This window comes from Galeopterus variegatus, unplaced genomic scaffold, assembly GCF_000696425.1.
Source record: "Galeopterus variegatus unplaced genomic scaffold, G_variegatus-3.0.2 Scaffold766, whole genome shotgun sequence".
Classification (NCBI taxonomy): Eukaryota; Metazoa; Chordata; class Mammalia; order Dermoptera; family Cynocephalidae; genus Galeopterus; species Galeopterus variegatus.
The window spans coordinates 163,575-183,457 of NW_007726877.1; the positions used below are offsets into that span (position 1 = coordinate 163,575).

Consider the following 19,883-nt stretch of genomic DNA (forward strand, 5'->3'; position numbering starts at 1 on the left):
CTTTAGGAAATTCTACTCAGTCGAGAAGATTTGCTTTAGCTCATGAGTACCAGCCATACCCAGTGGGATTTTAGCGGGGATATAAAGTCTTCCTAAGAGAACAAAAGACAAGTGGTTTCCAGTCTCCTGGAGTTCTCTGTAGCAATTTTGCTCTTCACCACAAGATATTCCTAGGAACCACACCTGAGAGCAAATTCTCTTTCTCCATAGTAGTAGTATGAACCTAATGGGGTTCTTGAGTTCTTGACCAAGGAACAAGCAACGCAGGTTTAGCCCAATGAATTGTGAAAATAAATCTTCAACAACAGTCAACCTCCATTACAATCTTGAAGTGGAAAATTTTTCTGCAAGCTCTACAACATGGAAATAAAGATCCTGCATATGGTGATATTACAAGGTTTACAAAATAAACCTACAGCTCATAAAATCTACAACTCTTTAGTAACGTGCATTTAACTTATCCAAATGAATATTTTAGATACAAATAAAGACTCTTTAACAATGATTTCAAATAATTTAATGTCATTAATAATAAGCCTTTTAAAAAGGTTATAGAAGGCAATTTGAACTAATGCTTTTGTCTTTTCCATTTTTCAAGCCAGCTGGGCAAAAATAATTCACAGCTCTTACTACTGAGATTAAAGTCAGAACTTTTCTTCTGGAAAATAATCATCATTTTAGCACATGATTTTTGAAAGCCTCACCGAGGACTATCTTATGGGGGTTTGGTGAAATGGGGGTCACTGGAGGGCACCCTCCTATTCCTTTCTCCTCTGCTTTGTCTCTTCCCTCACCATTCTTCCCGGCGACACACTCCACATTCACCCTTCCCCAAATCCAAGGACAGGCTCTGATTCAGATTTACAGGTACTGGAGGGCACCCTCCTATTCCTTTCTCCTCTGCTTTGTCTCTTCCCTCACCATTCTTCCCGGTGACACACTCCACATTCACCCTTCCCCAAATCCAAGGACAGGCTCTGATTCAGATTTACAGGTGCTCGAGTCTCAGCTCCAAAATCGACTGGTTGTATAATTATGATCAAGTTGATAGAATTTTCTAAGCCCCAGTTTCCTCATTGGAAAGATGGATAAAGACAGTACCCACTGGAGGGTTTTGAGAGGAGGTAGTAAAAGATAACTCTTGACCTGAGGCCTGCCATATAATAAGTGTCCAGTAACTTGGGATTTTATTGTTATTAATATGGGAAAAGTAACCACTTAGCAATATATTGTATGGAAGAAGGAGACAGAACAGGTGTTCATGGGTTATTCTGATGAATATGAGCTTTAGGACTTTATAAATAACTGCATAGAATGATCTTTCCCTTTTCACCACGTTTTCCCAAATCCCAGCTCTGTACCTGGCATCTACAGCTCCAATGACTGTTTGTGGGTAAATACAATGAAACCACAAAATTGAAGGGACAGAGACATCTCTCAATGTACCTGATCATAGACTCCCAAAGAACATCATCTGCATTTATTTTGTCCACTTTTCTGGATTGTTGTGTGCATGAAAGGATGCAATGACAGACTTATTCTGCTTGAGTGAGAGCCAGAGGCCTGCCCCTAAGTGACAGCCCCAGAAAGAACCTGTGACAACAGTAGACACTGTATGTGTGCTTAATGGACTAGATGAAGGCTTTCACTTAAACTCATTTGAGCCTTACAGTAATCATAGAAGGCCTATAATGCCATTATCCTCATTTACCAATTCAGTTATTTATTCAACAACTCATATTTACTGAGCATTTTCTATGCACAGGCACTGGTGGTGAAAACAGTACACACAGTTGCCATCTTCAGGTTGTTTTTAATCGGTGGGAGATATGCACAATCAACAAATAAGCCAATTAATAACCATTTAATCAGGGCTGACATTCTGCTGGTGCACACTGGCCAGGCTGATTGTTAAATATTTGAGTACCAGCCCCACATATAATTTTGGAGCAATTACGGTTTAATTTTCTTTCTTGGTTGAGAAAGACTGGGCCACTCAAAAGTTTAAGTAAGGAAATGAAAGGAATTGTCTATATTTAGAAAAACAATAGGTGGCAAGATAAAAAACAGGAGGGACTATATTGTGAGAAAATGATTCTCCTGTTATTGGGAGCAATCAAGCATAGATTGGATATACACATGGCAAAGACCCATACATATAATTTGGGCATCAGATTAGGGTTTGGACTAGATGACTTTTAAGAACTCTTCCAAGTTTGGGATTATGTAATTCTATGAAATCTGTAAAACTGTGTAAATCTTTATTACCATTATTTATGCTGCCTCAGCTCTATCAGGTCATCATAGCAGCTCTTTACCCACAAACACTGTTTTATGTCAACTCTCTGGATTCACATTTGAAAGTGGGAAATGAAGAGTCATTGACACTTAGATATCTAGCTGAGCCTGATCACTTTATTGTGTATTAATACCACATCCCATACAAAGGGGATAGATGCAGAAGAATGCCTACAATATTGTGACAACCCTAGTGGTAGAATCTTCAGTGGTCTTCACTTTATTGTTATAGCCCTGTAAATTTCCACATCTAAAAATATGCACGTTAGTTGGGTTTTTTTTATGAACAAACATTAAAATGGGAATAGGGGAGGGACCTTGTAAACAATTGGCTAGTGTTTTAACCTTGTTTTTTCCTAATTTGCAGTACTTTTGCATGATGGCAGTCAAATAAGAGCCAAAGCATCTCCAGAAATCAGACATTATCTTCAACTCACTACAGCAGCAATGGCACAGGCCATAGGAAAACCTTCTCTCCTGCAACCAACTAACCAAGTGCTTCACAAAACTTTAGCAGCAAGATCAACAGATAGTTACATTACCTCTCAAATAGCTGCCACAATAAAAATTCCAACAACTACCCCCATAACTACGAAAAGCACCCCATCCACCAGCCCAATCACCCACACCCTAGTCACAACCCAAACCACACTCAACAGCTCACACATGGCTGCTCCAGTTACTGAAGCTACAATTGGCCCCAGCTCAGCTCCTCATTCACAGCCCCCCGCCATCACCCCACCACTCCATACAACTGGAACCAGCCCATCAACTGTCAGCCACACAACTGGGAAAACCGCCCAACCCAGTAACCACACCATCCTTCCAGCAACTTTGTCCCCAGCACCACACAAAATCACAACCAATCAGAAGCCTATTCAACCCACACTGGCCCCAGGAAAAACCACAGCTGTGCACAATGCCACCCAAACAGCCTTGCCTGCCCAGTAACCACACCATCCTTCCAGCAACTTTGTCCCCAGCACCACACAAAAGCACAACCAATCAGAAGCCTATTCAATCCACACTGGCCCCAGGAAAAACCACAGCTGTGCACAATGCCACCCAAACAGCCTTGCCTGCCACCACAGTTCCTGGACCTACCCTTGAACCTCGGCCATCATCAGCCAAGACAGGAATTTATCAGGTGCTAAATGGAAGCAAGCTGTGTATAAAAGCAGAGATGGGGATACAGCTTATTGTTCAAGAAAAGGAATCAGTAAGTTGGGGCCATAGGACTGTGACACTACTTTCAAGAAGTTTGAGTGGGGTTTGCCTTGCTAGGAATGATCATCCCCTGCATCTTGTGTCTTTAAATGAAATAAATACCTGCAAGCTCATCTTTCTCCAAGGTGCTCCATTAAAAGGTGAATATGTTTTAGAATACCTATGAAAATAGAAACTGGGAGCAATTGTTTGGAGAGAGGATGGCATACAAAAAAATTTAAATATACACATCCCTCACTTTTAGCCAATATGCATAGAATGTTGGGAGATGTTCAGTGCTGATCCTAGCCTGGCCCTGTCATCCCCGATGACTTCCAAGCCTCAGCTCCTTTCCTGTGAAATGAGAGATTTGTATCAGATGCTCTGTATGGTTCTAGCCAGTTGTGACATTTATATGAAAAATCCAGATTAACAGGAGGACCAAAGGAGAAGGGTTGTGACTGTTTGATTTATGAAAGGATTCATCATAAAATAATACTTTCTTTTTTTGCACAGTTTTTATGATTTCAAATAAAACTTCCACATCCAGTTTTTCATTTGAGAATGAAGTACTTTAGAGAGCAAACCCTTCCCTGTAATATCTTTCACCATGTTTAACTTAACAGAAATTAAATTCCATGCAGCTTATCGGGAATATGCCTGCCATGAATTATGTATCACAGAATTCCTCTCAGTGGGAAAACTTCTTTAAGAAAGCTTTTGAACATAACAGTTTGGAAATGAGAGGTGTCATCTGGAGAGTTTGCAGTTCTGAACTGAACGCCTACTTAGCCTTGGGTGTTGGGCTCACTTACTAGTCTGTGCTTTGGATTCTTGCTAGAGTTTTCTATCTCATTGAGCTGTTCTATCTTGTTTTGTTTAGGTTTTTTCACCTCAGAGATACTTCAGCATCGACCCCAATGCAACCCAAGCCTCTGGGAACTGTAGCTCCCGAAAATCCCACCTTCTATTAAATTTCCAAGGCGGATTTGTGAATCTCACGTTTACCAAGGTGAGGCCTGAGCTTCTCCACACTGACTGGCTCTAGCATCGCTTTCCCTCTCCCTGGTGCTGGGGCCATGGTGCAATCTCACACTTCAGTTCTGAGATCTCTGCTGGCAAGAATGAGAGGCCGGGCCGGAGAGGAGGAAGTGTCGACATCTTGTGTTTGCCTTCTTCCTCCTTCAGCCTCCTCCAGCATCCCAAGTAGGGCTTCAGTGCCTCTTGGGGGAGACTTGGCCTCTGGGGAACCTAGCCGCCCATGCCCTTTACAAACCACCCAAACAAGGAAGTTGTACAGATGAGCAGACCTGTAGAAATTCCCAGTGAATACCAAAGATTATTCTAAGATCAAATCAAATGTTAGAATGGGTTCTTTCCAACCACAGCAAGCAAAATTCAGGGACTAACCAGGCCCTGGGTTTTCCAGACCATCTCCTGGAAGTGGATAGACAGTGAAGTAGAGTGGACAGAGTACAGACATTGAGGTCAGAGAGTCTCAGCTACAAATGTGACTCTGTCACTTGCTCTCGTATGACATCGAGTAGGCAACTTAATTTTCTGAGCTTTATTTTAACATTTGAAAAGTTGGGGAAAGGAATTAGAGGTCACCTCTGTGAAGAGCACACCTAAGCATGGAAAGTGGTAGATGTTCTACAGCCAGCTGCTGTGACTGCAGTGACTGAAACAGGCAAATACTTTGGGGACCAGACGAGGCTGGTCATGCCACTTCCAGGGAGAGACTTGCCCGTTTGCCACAAAGTGTCTTTCAAATAGGCTAAGAGCTGAAGAGGAGGCGCTGAGAAGACCTGGGCAGCTGGTATTAGGCAAGTGGCTTTGGGCTAGTTGGAGCCTGTTTCCTCATCTATAAAATTGGAACAATTAAACCTACCTAGTAGGACCCTTGGGCAGATTAGAAATGGTATATGTAAGTGTCTGGCACAGTGGTTGGTACATAACAATGTTCAATGAAGGGTGGTGGTTGTTATTATTGTTGTTATTATTAACTGGGCCCCAAAGGCTTTATCCTCCTGGTGCATACTTGTTCTGTAAGGTAGAGAGACACTTGAAAAGTCAGTGGTTTCCTTTCAGTACCAAGTGGGAAAGACATAATTTCTCACACATAATTCCTCACACCGAATGGGAAAGACATTCAGGGCAGAGTAAGTTCTCTGGACAATTGAAGTTAAAATATGGAGGTGTCAGAGATTTCTTAAGAAATCACTTGGGCAAAATGGCAGAGGATACAGACATAAGCATTGATTCTTAAGCCCAGGCAGGCATTGGAAACCTCCAACATTTGTTTGCGGCATGCAGTGGCGGCTTCGGCCAAGCCGTAGGCAAAGCTGCAAACAGGAGTTTCTTTGTCACCTTTCAACCTCTCTTTTTGTTACTTTCTTCTGTCTCCTGACGCCCCATCCCTGTTGTTCCAATGCTTTCCGGCTGAGCTCTGTTTGATCAAACTCTACCCAAGTGTTGAATTCCTGCCTTTCTGAAAATCCTCTGTACTCCCAAATTACCTCTCCCTCCAGAGGAATGGGCAGGAAATGAGTGTCCAGATGGAGCTGGAAGCACCAGCAGGCCCTCCTTTCCTCCCACCCTCCTTCACCCACCATCAGGAAGGGGCAAAGTGAGCCTCTCCCAACCCATGGCCCCAAGTGTCACCGGAGCTGCTTTGCCTGAGTCTCACCAGCCAAGTTCACCATTCCCCAGCACAAATTCCCCAAGCAGCTGACACTAGTTTCCGAACAGGGGGAAAGCAAGGTGGCTCAAAGAAGGTGAAATTCCACCAGCCCTAGTTCCACCCCCCCACCCCCCGGGGAATTCTGCTTTTTAAAAGAGAACTGGAGCTGACCAGTTAGCTCAGCTGGTTGGAGTGAGGTTTGGATCCAAAGTTTGGATCCCCATACCGCCAGCCACCAAAAAAAAAAGAGGACTTGTTTAAGCCAAAACAGGGACCCTAAATTCAAGGATTACAGGGGTTAAGCATGTAACTTAATGAGTGAAGCAGGCTAACATAAAAATTTTTTTCCTTGAAACAGGTAGTCATAAATTTTTATATTGCCAGTTTTGATGAACATCAAAATTGACCTTTATCAAATATTAAAGACAAGAAAAATTTTATTTTACAATCAATCTAATAAGAAAAACATTCAGGTAAACATGAAATGGTAAGTGGCAGGTGACAACACTGCAGTAAAATGAGGAGACAAAGGGGACAAAATGTGGAGACAAAAGGGGACAAAATGAGTAAAATGAGGAGACAAAAGGAGTTGGGTGGGAGAGTGCCCAACTCCCCAGAGAGCGTGGCCATTCCACAGCTCCCGCCAGTGTTGCCAGGGCATGGCTGGCATCTAGCTCTGGTGGCGACTGCCACTGTTCTTTAGGACAGGCATTCATTCAGGATGGTCAGATGTCCATTCTGAGTGGCTGCCCTATTGTGCCAGTTGTTAAATATTTTACACATCACCTCTATCAGGTGGTAATGAGAGCCCCGCATTGCCAGATCTTCTGGTTGTTCAGAGAAGGCAGTAATCAAGATCTTTTATAAAAGCACATGATTTTTAAATGTTGGCAACACATTCTTAAAAAATTTGAACGCTATGCTGGTCAAACAAAACATAGCTGTAGGCCTGATTTGGCTTGTGGTCCCTGATGCTGTGGCTTCTGTCTAATGGCTGTATTGTATGAAGTGCATTTAGGCTGGAAAGCTTCTAGGTTTTTCCAAAAGAGAAATGCACTTAACAGTTCAGTTACTTTTCAAATGCTGCTACTCTCTAAACCAGTGTTTCTGAACAACAGCGGTATTAACATTTGGAGCCAGAGAAGTCTTTGTTGTGGGTCTGTCCTGTGCCTTGTAGAATGTATATAGCAGCATCTCTGGCCTGTATCCACTAGATGACAGTAGCAGCGACCCACCCCCAATCTGACAACCCAAAATGACTCCAGTCATTGCCAAATGTCTCCAGGGAGACAAAATTACCTTTGGTTGAGAACAACTGCTCTAGAGAAAAAGAGAAATTGAAAAAATATGAGTTTTTATTTGTTATAATATTATAGATGTTATAAATGAGAACTGAGTTGTTGAATAATAAATAGATACTGAACGGTAGGCCTGATTTATCAATTAATTTAACAGTAAGAATTTACTGAGCACCTACTTTGTTCCTTACAATGAGCTAGGCATATGGGAGAACATAACAGAAATATAGGCTATAGTTCCAGGTTTCAAATCATGTATAATAATTTGTAATTTTTTAATTGAAATATTACCAATGACAATAACATAAAAAAAAAATCTGCCTCCTAAAGTGTCACTTGACCTTGTTGTTCAATCAAGACAGATTATCCATTCATTCACTTTGTGACCATGGATGGGGTGCTAGTGATCTGTGAGCCCCAGTTTCCTCTTCTATAAGATGGGGCCAACCAGTACTTATTTTGTCGGGCTGCTGGGAGGTGAGCTGAGCTACAGTCTGTGAAAATGCTCAGCGAGGTGTTTGGCCTGTAGTGGGGTCAGGAGAGGTAGATTTCTTTTCTCATTTCTCTTAGCTTCATTTTTTAAAGAACTGAAAACTGTCTCTGTCAGAGTCTCATTTGATTAGGGTGACATGGTGAAAGTTACTCAGACCCTTCAAGTTCAAGATGAGCACACCTCTCTTTCGCCCCTTCTCCCCACAACTACCTTTCTGCCTCCATAGTTTGTTTTAAAAACATCCCTCAGTAACTTGGAGTAGAGTTTATTTTTCTGTGCTCAACACTATCCCTTTCTCATCCACCCCTTTGGCCAGACAGTTCCAGGCCTCCAGCCCTGGCTCTGGACCTGGGGAAACCAGTCAGTGTGGGAGGGGCACCAGGGCTGGGCAGTATGCTGGCCAGCCAAGGTCTTGAAATTAAAGTATTTGGAGCCCTCTTGGCTTATGAGCTAGCCTCTTGAGAACTATGATCAATGTTCCAATGTCAACAGCCTCAGAGTGCACCACTTAGAACTTCCCAAGTACGGGCAGAGTAAGTTCTCTGGACAATTGAAGTTAAAATATGGAGGTGTCAGAGATTTCTTAAGAAATCACTTGGAGCCCTCTTGGCTTATGAGCTAGCCTCTTGAAAACTATGATCAATGTTCCAATGTCAACAGCCTCAGAGTGCACCACTTAGAACTTCCCAAGTATGCTGTACCATTTCCTGCCCTGTTTTCCTTTGTTCTTTTCTCTCTACCCGGAATGCCCCTCCCATTCTTCAGCCCTCTGGAGTGTTCATCCTTTAAGATGGTTCAGATATCATCACCCTGTGCAGTCTCCCCTTCCCCACCTCCCACCTCCACCCCAGGTGAAAATGAGAGACTTCCTCCTCTGTGCTCCCAGAGTCCCCATCTGCTGTCCCCTAGCCTTCATCAATGCACTTGTCACACATTTCACCATCCTGAAGGCCAAGCCTGCAGCTCATTCACATTGCTCTCTCAAGTGCCCAACCCTGACTTTGTACATATTATATCTTTAGCAAATGTTTTATGAATAAATGAGAGTCAATAAAGGAATAAATCTAAATTTTACAGAGAACGCTTGGCCAAGTTGCCAAAAAGTAGATCAGCAGTTCTGAAAAAACAGCCTCTCTGGCTTCTTTTTGCTGTGTCCAGAGCAAAGTATCCTTGATTTAGTTACAGTGATGCTGAGCGAAAGAGGCCTGATTGATGTTAAAGACAAAAATCCACATCCTGAACATCTGTACCTGTGATTCTCCCATAGTTCATTCTGCAGAAGTCAGCAGGCGGACCCTGGGGCCTTGAGGTCATTGACATGCTGGCTTCCTGGGCAGGCTTGATTGGCTGGCTTGTTCTGGACACCTGTCCTTTGCTGTGCAATGGTGGACATGTTAGTGGACCCTCAGTTTGCTAAGGAGGATGTTAAGGTTCCTTGAGGAATTAGGATCTCTTTGGTGAGGTATTCAGAGCTCTCTTTAGATAACCAGCAGTGAGGAGCCACTGTGTCAGCATCCCATTGTTTTGTTTTGTTTTGTTTTTTTGTACTTTGGTATTTCTTTTTTTTTTTTTCTTGTGGAGGCTGGTCAGGTATGGGGATCTGAACTCCTGACCTTGGTGTTACTAGGCTGTGTTCTAACCAACTCAGCATCCTATTGGTTGGGTAGTGAGATGGGACTTTTACAAGTGGTGCATTCAAGTGGACATGCTGTAAGTGCGGAATTGCTGTATGTGGCTGTGAGGAATCCTCAGCCCCCTTTTGCCAATGCCAAAGATTACACGAAGGATTTTTGCTTTGTCTTCAAGAATCTGGCAGGTAGATATTTGTCACTCTCCAAACCAAACCCCAAAAGAGAAGAACAGCTGACATAGAATAATCCCACAGACATAAAAGGAGAAAGCATATGCTGTGAACTGCATAATGTGTTGTGTGTACTTTCACCAGGGTTTGGATTAAATCTGACACCTGCTTAAAGCTCCCAAACTCAACCACCCCATCCCTCTATCCACCCACTCCCATGTCCCTTACAGCTGAGGTTCCACTCTATTTCTTTAATCAATAGAGATAAGTTGAACTCACTCGCTTGCCCTCTCTTTCTGTTTATGGTAGATCCGAGCACTAGGAAATAGATAAAAATTACCATTTGAGCTCAATGGGAAAGGTTTACTTAGAAGAGGCAATCTGACTTCTTATTATCATTGTTTAAAACACTAGTTAAAATTTGAGTGTAGACCCTGAGCTAAGTTTCTTACATGGGATCCTTCATTTAATCCTCACACCAACCTAAGAGGTAAATCCTAGTATTATCCCCATTCTTCTACTGAATTAGTAAAAAAATAAAATTGGGGTAGTGTTCACAAAGATCTGGCAATTCAAACTAGGCCAGCAAGGGAACAAAGAGATATTTTAAAATTAGTATTAAAAATTCTCGGGCCGGCCCGGTGGCACACTGCTACAGTGCGCCGCTTGGGAGCGCGGCGGCACTCCCGCCAAGGGTTCGGATCCCACATACAGACCAGCCGCTCACTGGCTGAGCGAGGTGCGGGTGCAACACTGAGGGTTGCGATCCCGTTGCCGGTCCCGGTCCGGTACGGGCGCGACACTGAGGGTTGCAATCCGTTGCCGGTCACGAAAAAAAAAAAAAATTCTTAGCAACACTTTATTCTGCCAAGTAGGAGGTTATCCACTCACTATCTTTATAACACTGACTTGTTCAGACCTCATTTCTCATTGACGGGATAAACCAGGGGTCCACAAGCTATGGCCCCCAGTCCAAATTCAGCCTGCCTGCTGAGAATATACAGCCCACAAGTTAAGGATGACTTTTACATTTCAAAATGGTTCAAAAAAGAGAATATTTTGTGACACATGGAAAATACACAAAATTCAAATTTCAGTGTCTGTAAGTGCAGTTTATTTGGAATATAGCACTCTTGCTTGTTTTTGTACTATCTATGGCTGCTTTTGCAATACGATGGCAGAGTTTGTAGTTGCAACAGAGAACAACAAGTCTAAAATATTTACTATCTAGCTCTTTACAGAAAAAGCTTGCCAAACCCTCATTCTGAATAAACTTCAGCCTTATTACCATCCAAATTATGCCAGATTCTGAATTCTGAATCTAAACAAATACTTCACTGTAGTTTAAATAAAAGACAATTTTATTTCTTTAAAGAAAATTCTATGACATTACAACTCTACACAATAAGGTGGGCACTCAGGCTGGTCGGTTAACTCACTTGGTTAGAGAGTAGTGTTGATGACACAAGGTCAAGGGTTTTGATCCCCATACCTGACAGCCACAAAAAAATTTAAAAATAAGGTGAGCTCTCTTGTCTAAACAAGATTCATTTAAGTGACATCAGCACCGGGCTGGCCCGGTGGCGCACTGGAGAGTGCGCCGCTTGGGAGTGCGGCGGTGCTCCCGCCGAGGGTTCGGATCCCATGTGGAGACTGGTTCCCGCTGAGCGTGGTGCGGGCGCAACACCAAGGGTTGTGATCCCGTTACCGGTCAGTAAAAAAGATAAAAAAGGAAAAAAAAAAAAAGTGACATCAGCACCATAAATCATGGAAAATCTTGGAATCTTAAGGAAACTAAACATCTCCCTTCCTTTCATCTACATGAATTCACCTAACAAATACGTTTCCTTTACCCTAAAGATAGACATCAGCTCACTCCCAGTCAATGCTTGGCTAATTTTGCCTCAGCCAAAATAAAAGGAAACTCCAGTGCAGGTTCTAGACCATCCTGTGACGTCATTAAGATGAACTCACAGTGAATGTGAGCACTCCGCTCTCTGCTTGCAGAAGGCCTCGTTTTTACAGACTGTCGTGGAACGGGAATGGCTCTTCCCCTCGGGGCTGGCTTCATCGGAGGGCGACCTCTGCATTTCAGGAGGGCTCATGCTTGGTTTAATGCTTTGCTATTGTCTCTTTAAATTCTTTATTTCATTTTATTTTATTTTTATTTTATTGATATTATTTTTTTACATTATATGATGTTTTTGTAGAGCAGTTGGGAGGGAAGTGGAGAGGAGAAAGAGGAAGGAAATGGGATGGAAGAAGGAGGAAGGAGGAGGGGTGGGATTGAGGCCTGTGGCATCCCCCTCATTCCCACAGGGGTGACTGGGGGGCTTCCAGCAGAGGCTTGGTCATTGCCAGGCTGGGTGTGGCAAGAGCCGTTGCCCCCCACCCAGCTCGGAACCCAGGCCCTTCTTGCTGTGGCTTGGTGGTCATTGCTGGGCTGACTGTGGGTGTGGGAGGGCTGTGGCCAAGGCCCCTCGGCCCCCCACTGCTGCGGCTTGGGAGAGCCCAGGGCACTTCCTGCAGTGGCTCAGTGGTCATTGCTGGGGTAGTTGTGCTTGTTGGGGAGGTGTGGCTGAGGCCCTTGGCCCCCACCCTCGGAACTGGTTGCAGGTATCAGGGGGCCATAGCTGAGGCCCTTGCCCTCCCCCCTTTCTGGCTTGGTAGCCCAGGGGACTTCCAGTCCTTCTAGGTGTTATAGGTGTTCTTTGGTGAAATGAGACCTTTACTAGTTAATATCAAACTTTGTCTCTTGTTGTGGGTACTTTGTTTTTTCTTTCAGTTCTGTGTTGGATTATTTGCTGTTCCCACCACTCAAACTCTGTGCTGTAACTAATTTGCTGTCCTTTGCTTACTTTTAAAATGGGGGAACTTCCTGTGGGGACCAGTACTTTAGTTCTGTGGTTGAGCTAAATTGATGCTTTGCTGCTGGTTCCCTAGGGAAGGCTGTTTGTTTAGCTCAGGTTTTAATGGATGACTTTATAGGTACTTCTGGGTCTAGTGAAATCCGGTGCATCTGGGTTGTGTAGAAACACTGGTCTGGGCCTGAGTCTTTTCATCAAACTGCACCCCACACAATTCTGTATTCCTGATCAGTCTCCTCTGAGTGGTCCTATGCTGATTGGAAGGCAAATCAGCTGTCCTTGCTGGGCCCCAGCGTTCTCTCAGTGGTCCCATATCCTCCACCGCCCATGCTCCAAACACTTACCACGGGACAGGCCATGCTCCAGTCCCTTGCAATGACTCACTGGCCTCTGAGTGGCTCCTTTTTTTTCAGTTGTTGTGTCTCTTTGCTACTATGTGGGTCCATGGGAACCCTATTAGTGGTCTTGCTGGCCTAGGGGCCACCAAGGCTCTCTTCTCCCCTGCTGCCTCCAAGCAACTTCATCTGAAAGGCACAGCTGTGGCTTTTGCCAGCTCTTGCTCCATGCGCTCAGCAGCTCCAGCCTGGAAGTGGCCAGGATTCACAACAGTCAGACTGTATTTTTCTTTCTCTCATCTCAGCTTCTCCTACCTTCACGCACTCCATAGGTCTCTCCTCTTCCCCTGAGCTCTAGCGGCCCCAGCTTGGCTGTCGTTGCTTTTTAATAGTTGTAAATTTGTTGATTTGTGGGAGAGAGTGATGCTGGGGACTGTCTGTTCTGCCATCTTGACCAGAAGTCCCTTGAAATTCTTAATAATATTTTAAATTTGTTTTTTGGCTTCTTTGGTGGCTGGCAAGTACAGAGATTGGACCCTGAACCTTGGTGTTAACAGCACCACACTCTAAACAACCAAGCTAACTGGCCAGCCCTTCTGTTTGTTTTGTTTCTTAATGATTGTTGAACAAGAGGCCCTGCATTTTCATTTTGTACTAGACCCCACTAACTCATTATGTAGCATGTCCAGCTTCCTCTAGATGGCTAGAGACTCCAGCTGCACTTCAGAGAATGTGAAAGAAAGTTGTCACACAACAAACTTTGGGCCTAAACCCACAATTCCCATGGAGGAAAGTGTAGGGAAGGATTCCATAAGCAAGATCTTGCTTTGTCTCACTTACAGATGATGCAAATATGAGATAGATGCTTAACTCCTTTGGGCCTCCTTGATCTCAGCTGTAAAATGGGCTGATAATATTTACTCTGTCTCAGGGGGTGTTGTGAGGATCAAATGGGGCAATGTAGGTAAAAACTCTCACTAGATAAACTGTGACCATCATCGCCAAAATGCCAAGAACCCTTTCCTCAGGTGAGAACAGGGCAGGGAAATGCCAGAGGGCAGGAAGATGCCAGGAGGCCTCCCGGGGGCTCAGACTGGCCTCATCATTGTTCTCTGGCTGGCTCCTTAAATCAACCTCACACTGTAGCCCAAGCAATTTCCAAAATCAAAGCCCTGCTGATGTCACTGCCCTTTGCCCTTAGGATAGGGCAAGAGTCTTATAACCCTGACTGCAGCCCTGACATGCAGGTTTCTTTTGTGCTAAAAGGAGCCCCAAATAAAGAATAACCCAAATAAATGGTATGTGAAAGCGACCCAAAAAGATACTGGGTCACAGGTGTTTCTCCCTAAAGCACATTGTTCAACTCGCCTTTGAGACCCATGAGACTGAGCACCTGGAGGGAGACAGCTGGGTCTTCTCCCAGGACCTAGAACAACGCCTGGCATGGAGTGGATATAAAAGAGAGGTTAAAGGCTAGACTTGGAGACAGAGCTTGAGGTCATATTGTTTCCTGCCACCTTTTAGGGCTTGAGCAAATCACTGAGCCTCTGTTCCCTCTCCTAGTTAGTTTGAGGATTAAAGAAGGCAATGCACGGACGTGCCTGCTATAGTGCCTGGCACAAGGTGAGAAGCCAGTGTGCAGTAGGTGCTAGTCAGTGAATTGTAGGATCTAGAGCTCAGTGCATCAGTATCAGTGACCTTACTACAACAGTTTGCATTTATAGAACCTGTGTACTGTGTGATGAATCATCATTTCATCCACGGATAAGATACAACTGGACTATAACGTGGTCAAGATTATTATTGTTAAATGTCTTTAATGACTAGATTTGAAACTTCTAAAAGTAATTCAATTTCAGATTCTGATTTTGCATGCTCTGCCAGGTTTTGCTCCTCTTATTTGTGAGAACACTGTAAATCACCTACTTTAAAAATTAAAAACTTCCTTTTCAACTTACCCTTTCATGCCCCAATTCAATTCCTTTGAATGTTTCATACCCTCAGTCTTTCAGGGGATTATAGGGCTGTTCTGTAGTTTCCTTGTTCGATTGCTTTGTTTTCCCAAAAGGAAAGTCCCTAGATACAATGTGGCACTGCTCTGTGTTTCTGAACACGACTACCTGGGGTCCTCTTCTAGAGATCCCAGTGATCTCAGGGTAAAATATTTCTTCCCAGAATTCCTCCTTGTGGTTCCATTTAACCATTTTGGAAACATGGACCTATTAATCTGTTTAATTGACATTCTACCCAGCAAAATGATCATACAACTTTACATACATTATTTTTCCCAGAGGGTTTATGGACCCATGAAGTCCCCTCACAGTACCTTTAAGGATTGGTGGTCTCAGGTTATGAACCCCTACTGTTAGATATTAATCACTAGTAAAAGCTTATTGTACGATCCTCAAAACCCTTCACCTTCCAAATGTACTTGCATTTTAACAAGGGGAAACTTGGCACAGCTGAAAGGACTAAAATTATACTGGTAGAATTTGAATTTCAGACTTTAGTAACAAGCATGCAGTAGAGAACTTTGGCCCAAGGGCAAGTCATTACTGAGTATTTGTTTATTGTGTGGTATGTCTACTTTTTAAAAATTTTTCAAATACAATTATGGCTCAATACCAATACACCCCAAAACCCTCATATCAAGGATTAATTGCTGGAATCCTGACTAAACAAAGTTTGTAAACCAGGATCATAAACATAAAAATGGAGATTACCCGAAGGTTAACACACTGTTGTTTTACAGGACGAAAAATCATATTTCATCAGTGAAGTGGGAGCCTATTTGACCATCTCAAATCCAGGTTAGTACAGAGAATGGCTATTCTACCAGTGATGACACTGTTTCCAGTTGGCTCATTTTTCATCCCATTGAATCTGCTAATCTTTGATGCTGCTTTTAAGAAACAGACAGAAAGTAGCCAGCAAAGTAACTCTGGGGAAATTTATGACACCTTTATGTGCTTCACTTTGCCCATCTGCTCACAAAGGAAGTTGGACTAGAATATGTGGAAGATCATTATTGGCAACAATAGAGAGTTTACTGACTTTGACAAATTGGATGTTGATAGTGCAATTTATTCCTAGGCTCGTGGAATCACACATTCATTCTACTAAAATGTAGTTAGGTGCCAAACCCTGTCTGTATTAGGCACTGAGGATTCATAATTATCCAAACCAATAATTACTGCCCTCATGGAGCTTACATTCTAGAAGGAGGAGAGGATCACAAACAGACATGTTAAATTACAATACACTTGGGGCCGGCCCGTGGCTCACTCGGGAGAGTGCGGTGCTGATAACACCAAGGCCACGGGTTCGGATCCCATATAGGGATGACCGGTGCGCTCACAGCGCTCACTGGCTAAGCGCGGTGTGGCCGGTCTCAAAAACGACAAAAAAAAAAAAAATTACAATACACTGTTAACTAGTGATAAGTTTTATGAGCGAACACCAGCATGGGGAGTGGAGAGGACTGGAAAGCTGTTTTACTCAGGGACTTAGTGAAGCCCTCAGGGGAGGAAAGGCCTCTCTGAAGAGGTGAGGGTTGGCAGAGAGATACTTCCCTTTGCTGATCTCTGGGCCTGGGAGCTCTTTCCAAATGTCAGGAACAACACGTGCATAGGCCCTAAGGAGAGACTTTGCTAGGGTGCTTAAAGACCAGCAGGGCACCTAGGTGCCCCAAGAGTGAACAAACAGCATGTGAGTTCTGAGTGACAACCAGGCCAGAGCACGAAGGGCCTGTGGGCAGGACAAGGCAAGGACTTAGGATTTTATTCTAAAGTGTATAGGGAAATGATATACATTGGAGTGTATAGGGAAATGATACATAAGACTTACATTTATAAAGCTTCACTTTGGTTGTTGTATGGAGAATTACCCATGGGGGGTAAGTTGAAAGAATTCCTACAATGTTTACTTCTAGAGAAGTAAAGCTCCCAGTCAAAATAAATGAGTCTCTTGGAGGCCTCAAATGTTCCCCCAGAAAGCCTAGGCTTAGATAACAAACTTTTATTGAGCATCTCCTCTGTGCCAGGTACTGTACTAGGAGTTTCTGTTTTCTCCTTTTCAAAGTTCTGTCTTTTGACTGGTTTAAACATTATTTTATTAAGGAACTTACACTAAAGAAACTTACCAAGAAATGAAAACGTGGAGTAACGGCTACTTAAAATATTAGATATATTACATTAATATTGTTCAAGAGGATTTCGTCAATGATTGCTGGTTAAATGTAAATAAAATGTCATCGTTGACAACTCATTTTCATATACATCAACTCACACATCTCCTCATGTGGGCTGGGGAATAAATATTGAGAGTGCTAACATAAATTAGCTAATATTGTCACTAGCCATGGACCAGATTTGAGCCAGGGGTAGGGTAGTAATCTCTCAAGAGGCAGCAGAAGGGAAAGTCAGACCAGAAGTTAATTTAGAGTCAGATGAAGGGGGAGAAAGTAATTTTAGATCCTGATGATCGGGGCTCAGCAGTAGCAGCAGGAGCTGAAGTAGTCACACTAATGATGATTTTCTTCCCAGTAGTGGTGGTGATGCTAATAGTAATAGTACTCAGTTGTAATTACGGTAGTAATGACAGGTGTAACGTTAGTGGGGATGGTAGTAGTAGACTATCCCAGGATATAACGCATGATGCAGTAGTGTACACAGAAGTGTACACAGATAATTCAATACATCATGTAGGGCATTTGCATGTACAAATGCAGGAATTGATGCCAACTCGTTTTCTGTTCTCTGTTGCTTATAACAGAATACCTGAAATTGGGTAATTTATAAAGATACAAATGTATTTCTTACAGTTTCAGAGGCTGGGAAGTCCACAGTCCAGGGTGCACATCTTGTGAGGGCCTTCTGGGTGGGAACTCTCTACACGGTCCCATGGCAACACAGGCAATCACATGGAGAGGATGGCAAAAGCTCTCTAACAGGCTCACTTGCTCCTTTTATAAAGCCACGAGTGCCATTCCCGTGACAACCCACTAAACCATTAACCCCTTACTCCACAAATGGATTAATCCATTCACAAGGCAGTCACCTCTTAAAGACTTCAACACTGCCATAGTCTGATTTCCCATCCTCTTAACACTGTTACAATGGGGATTAAGCTTCAGTGAGTTTTGGGGAGACATTCAATCCACAGCAATCACATAACTATTTTTTTATGAAACGGCCAAGGAATCTTCTGGCCAGTGAATTTTCTCCCATTCAGGAGGTCCAAAATACCAGATAGTTGGAAGGGTGCTTGGCAAGTGTGGAATTAGAGCAAATGGACTTTATTTTATGATTAAAAGTTGCAGTTATACAGGAGGAACAAATTCTGGTGTTCTCTTGGATAGTAGGGTGACTATAGTTAACAATATTATTATTATTATATTAATTATATTATTAATTATTAATCATATTATTAATTATTAATATAATTATATCAATATTATTATATTAACAGTATAGTTAACTATATGTATTGCATATTTCAAAATAGCTAGAAGAGAGGATTCTGAATGTTCACAAAGAAATGATAAGTGTTTGAGGTGATGGATTTGCTAATTACCCCGATTTGGTCATTATACAATGCATACATGTATCGAAACATTACACTGTACCCCATAAATATGTACAATTACTAAGTGTCAATTAAAAATAAAATAAAACGTTAAAAAAATGCTCAACCCCATCTGCCTGGAAGCATCCACCTCCTTGAAAAGGGTCTACTTGTAAAAAGACAGGGCCAGTCCTTGAGCAAAACCCTCTCCCCAGACAGCACTCAGATGGTAGGACATGGGCCTCTCCCTTCTCTCTGTTTCTATGAATGGAAGCAACCCACCACCACCACCATCTGAATGAGTTCTTCCTCCTGCGATGTTAATGTATTCAGTCTGGCGATATGCAAATGTTCCATTTGCTGACTTTGTTTTTGTGTGCACAGAGGTGCCAAGCATTGCCAATAGTTCCCATCAACTCTGACCCAATTATTTAAAATAACTTAAGGAAACCTTCCCCAGCATTCTCATTTCAGTGTTCTCACATTCCAATTTTTCTGAGGGGTCTCCAATATACTCTAAACAGCACCAGGAGAAGTCTGCAAACAGCACCTGGTGTTTTTTCATGAAGAGAAGGTAGGTGAACCCTCAGAGAGCCATGTCTGGAGGAAGGCCATGTAACTGCATGTGGGCATCCCAGCAACAGCTAGAAGTCAAGGGATATGTTAGAATTCTTATGTATCTATATCTCACCTTTTCTCTTCAGAGAAAAATTTCCAAGGAATGAAAAGTGCTATGGTTATGTTTGAGACAACAGTTGGGCATTCCTTCAAGTGTGTGAGTGAACAGAGCCTCCAGCTGTCAGCCCAACTTCAACTGCAAACAATGAATGTCCAACTTCAAGCCTTTGACTTTGAAGGAGACCACTTTGGAAATGGTAAGTTTAGGGTTCATCAGGTCACTAACATAAACTTCAGAGACCCAGGGGAAGTTCCAAGTTGTCTTCTGTCGGAAGCGTTCAAAGGGGCGAGAATCATGTGCGCTTCCTAGAACGGTGTGACTCCACACAGCTCCAGCCACCCTGCCCTCCCACCTCAGAATCAGACACCTTAGCGCACTCATATCCACAGCTCTCCTGCAGAACTTTATATCCGCTTTGACCAAAACACATATTCTTGCTATTTAAACACGCACACACTCAATCAAAAAGTCAGAAAACACCCTATGCGAACTCCCTTTACATACTGTGGAGCACTGGTAAACTCAGGTGAGTTTAGGGAACACTTTAAAGATCCTGAACATTAGTGATGTCTAAAATCCAAGATTTCAGAATAGATTGTTTCCCACCTACAGAGGGAAAAGAGCAAGCTGCAGTAATTCAGGATAGAGATAAACACTG

General features: G+C 43.1%; 1 protein-coding gene across 1 annotated transcript in view; it reads left to right on the plus strand.

Annotated features, from left to right (window-relative positions):
- LAMP3 (lysosomal-associated membrane protein 3) overlaps positions 1–19,883 on the plus strand; it is a 32,971-nt gene that overhangs the window by 1,479 nt on the left and 11,609 nt on the right. The window contains exons 2-6 of the mRNA XM_008572233.1: positions 2,666–3,117; positions 3,254–3,517; positions 4,388–4,516; positions 15,734–15,791; positions 19,251–19,421. Of these exons, the coding sequence (XP_008570455.1) occupies positions 2,666–3,117; positions 3,254–3,517; positions 4,388–4,516; positions 15,734–15,791; positions 19,251–19,421 (1,074 nt within the window). The remainder of the gene's footprint in view (positions 1–2,665; positions 3,118–3,253; positions 3,518–4,387; positions 4,517–15,733; positions 15,792–19,250; positions 19,422–19,883) is intronic.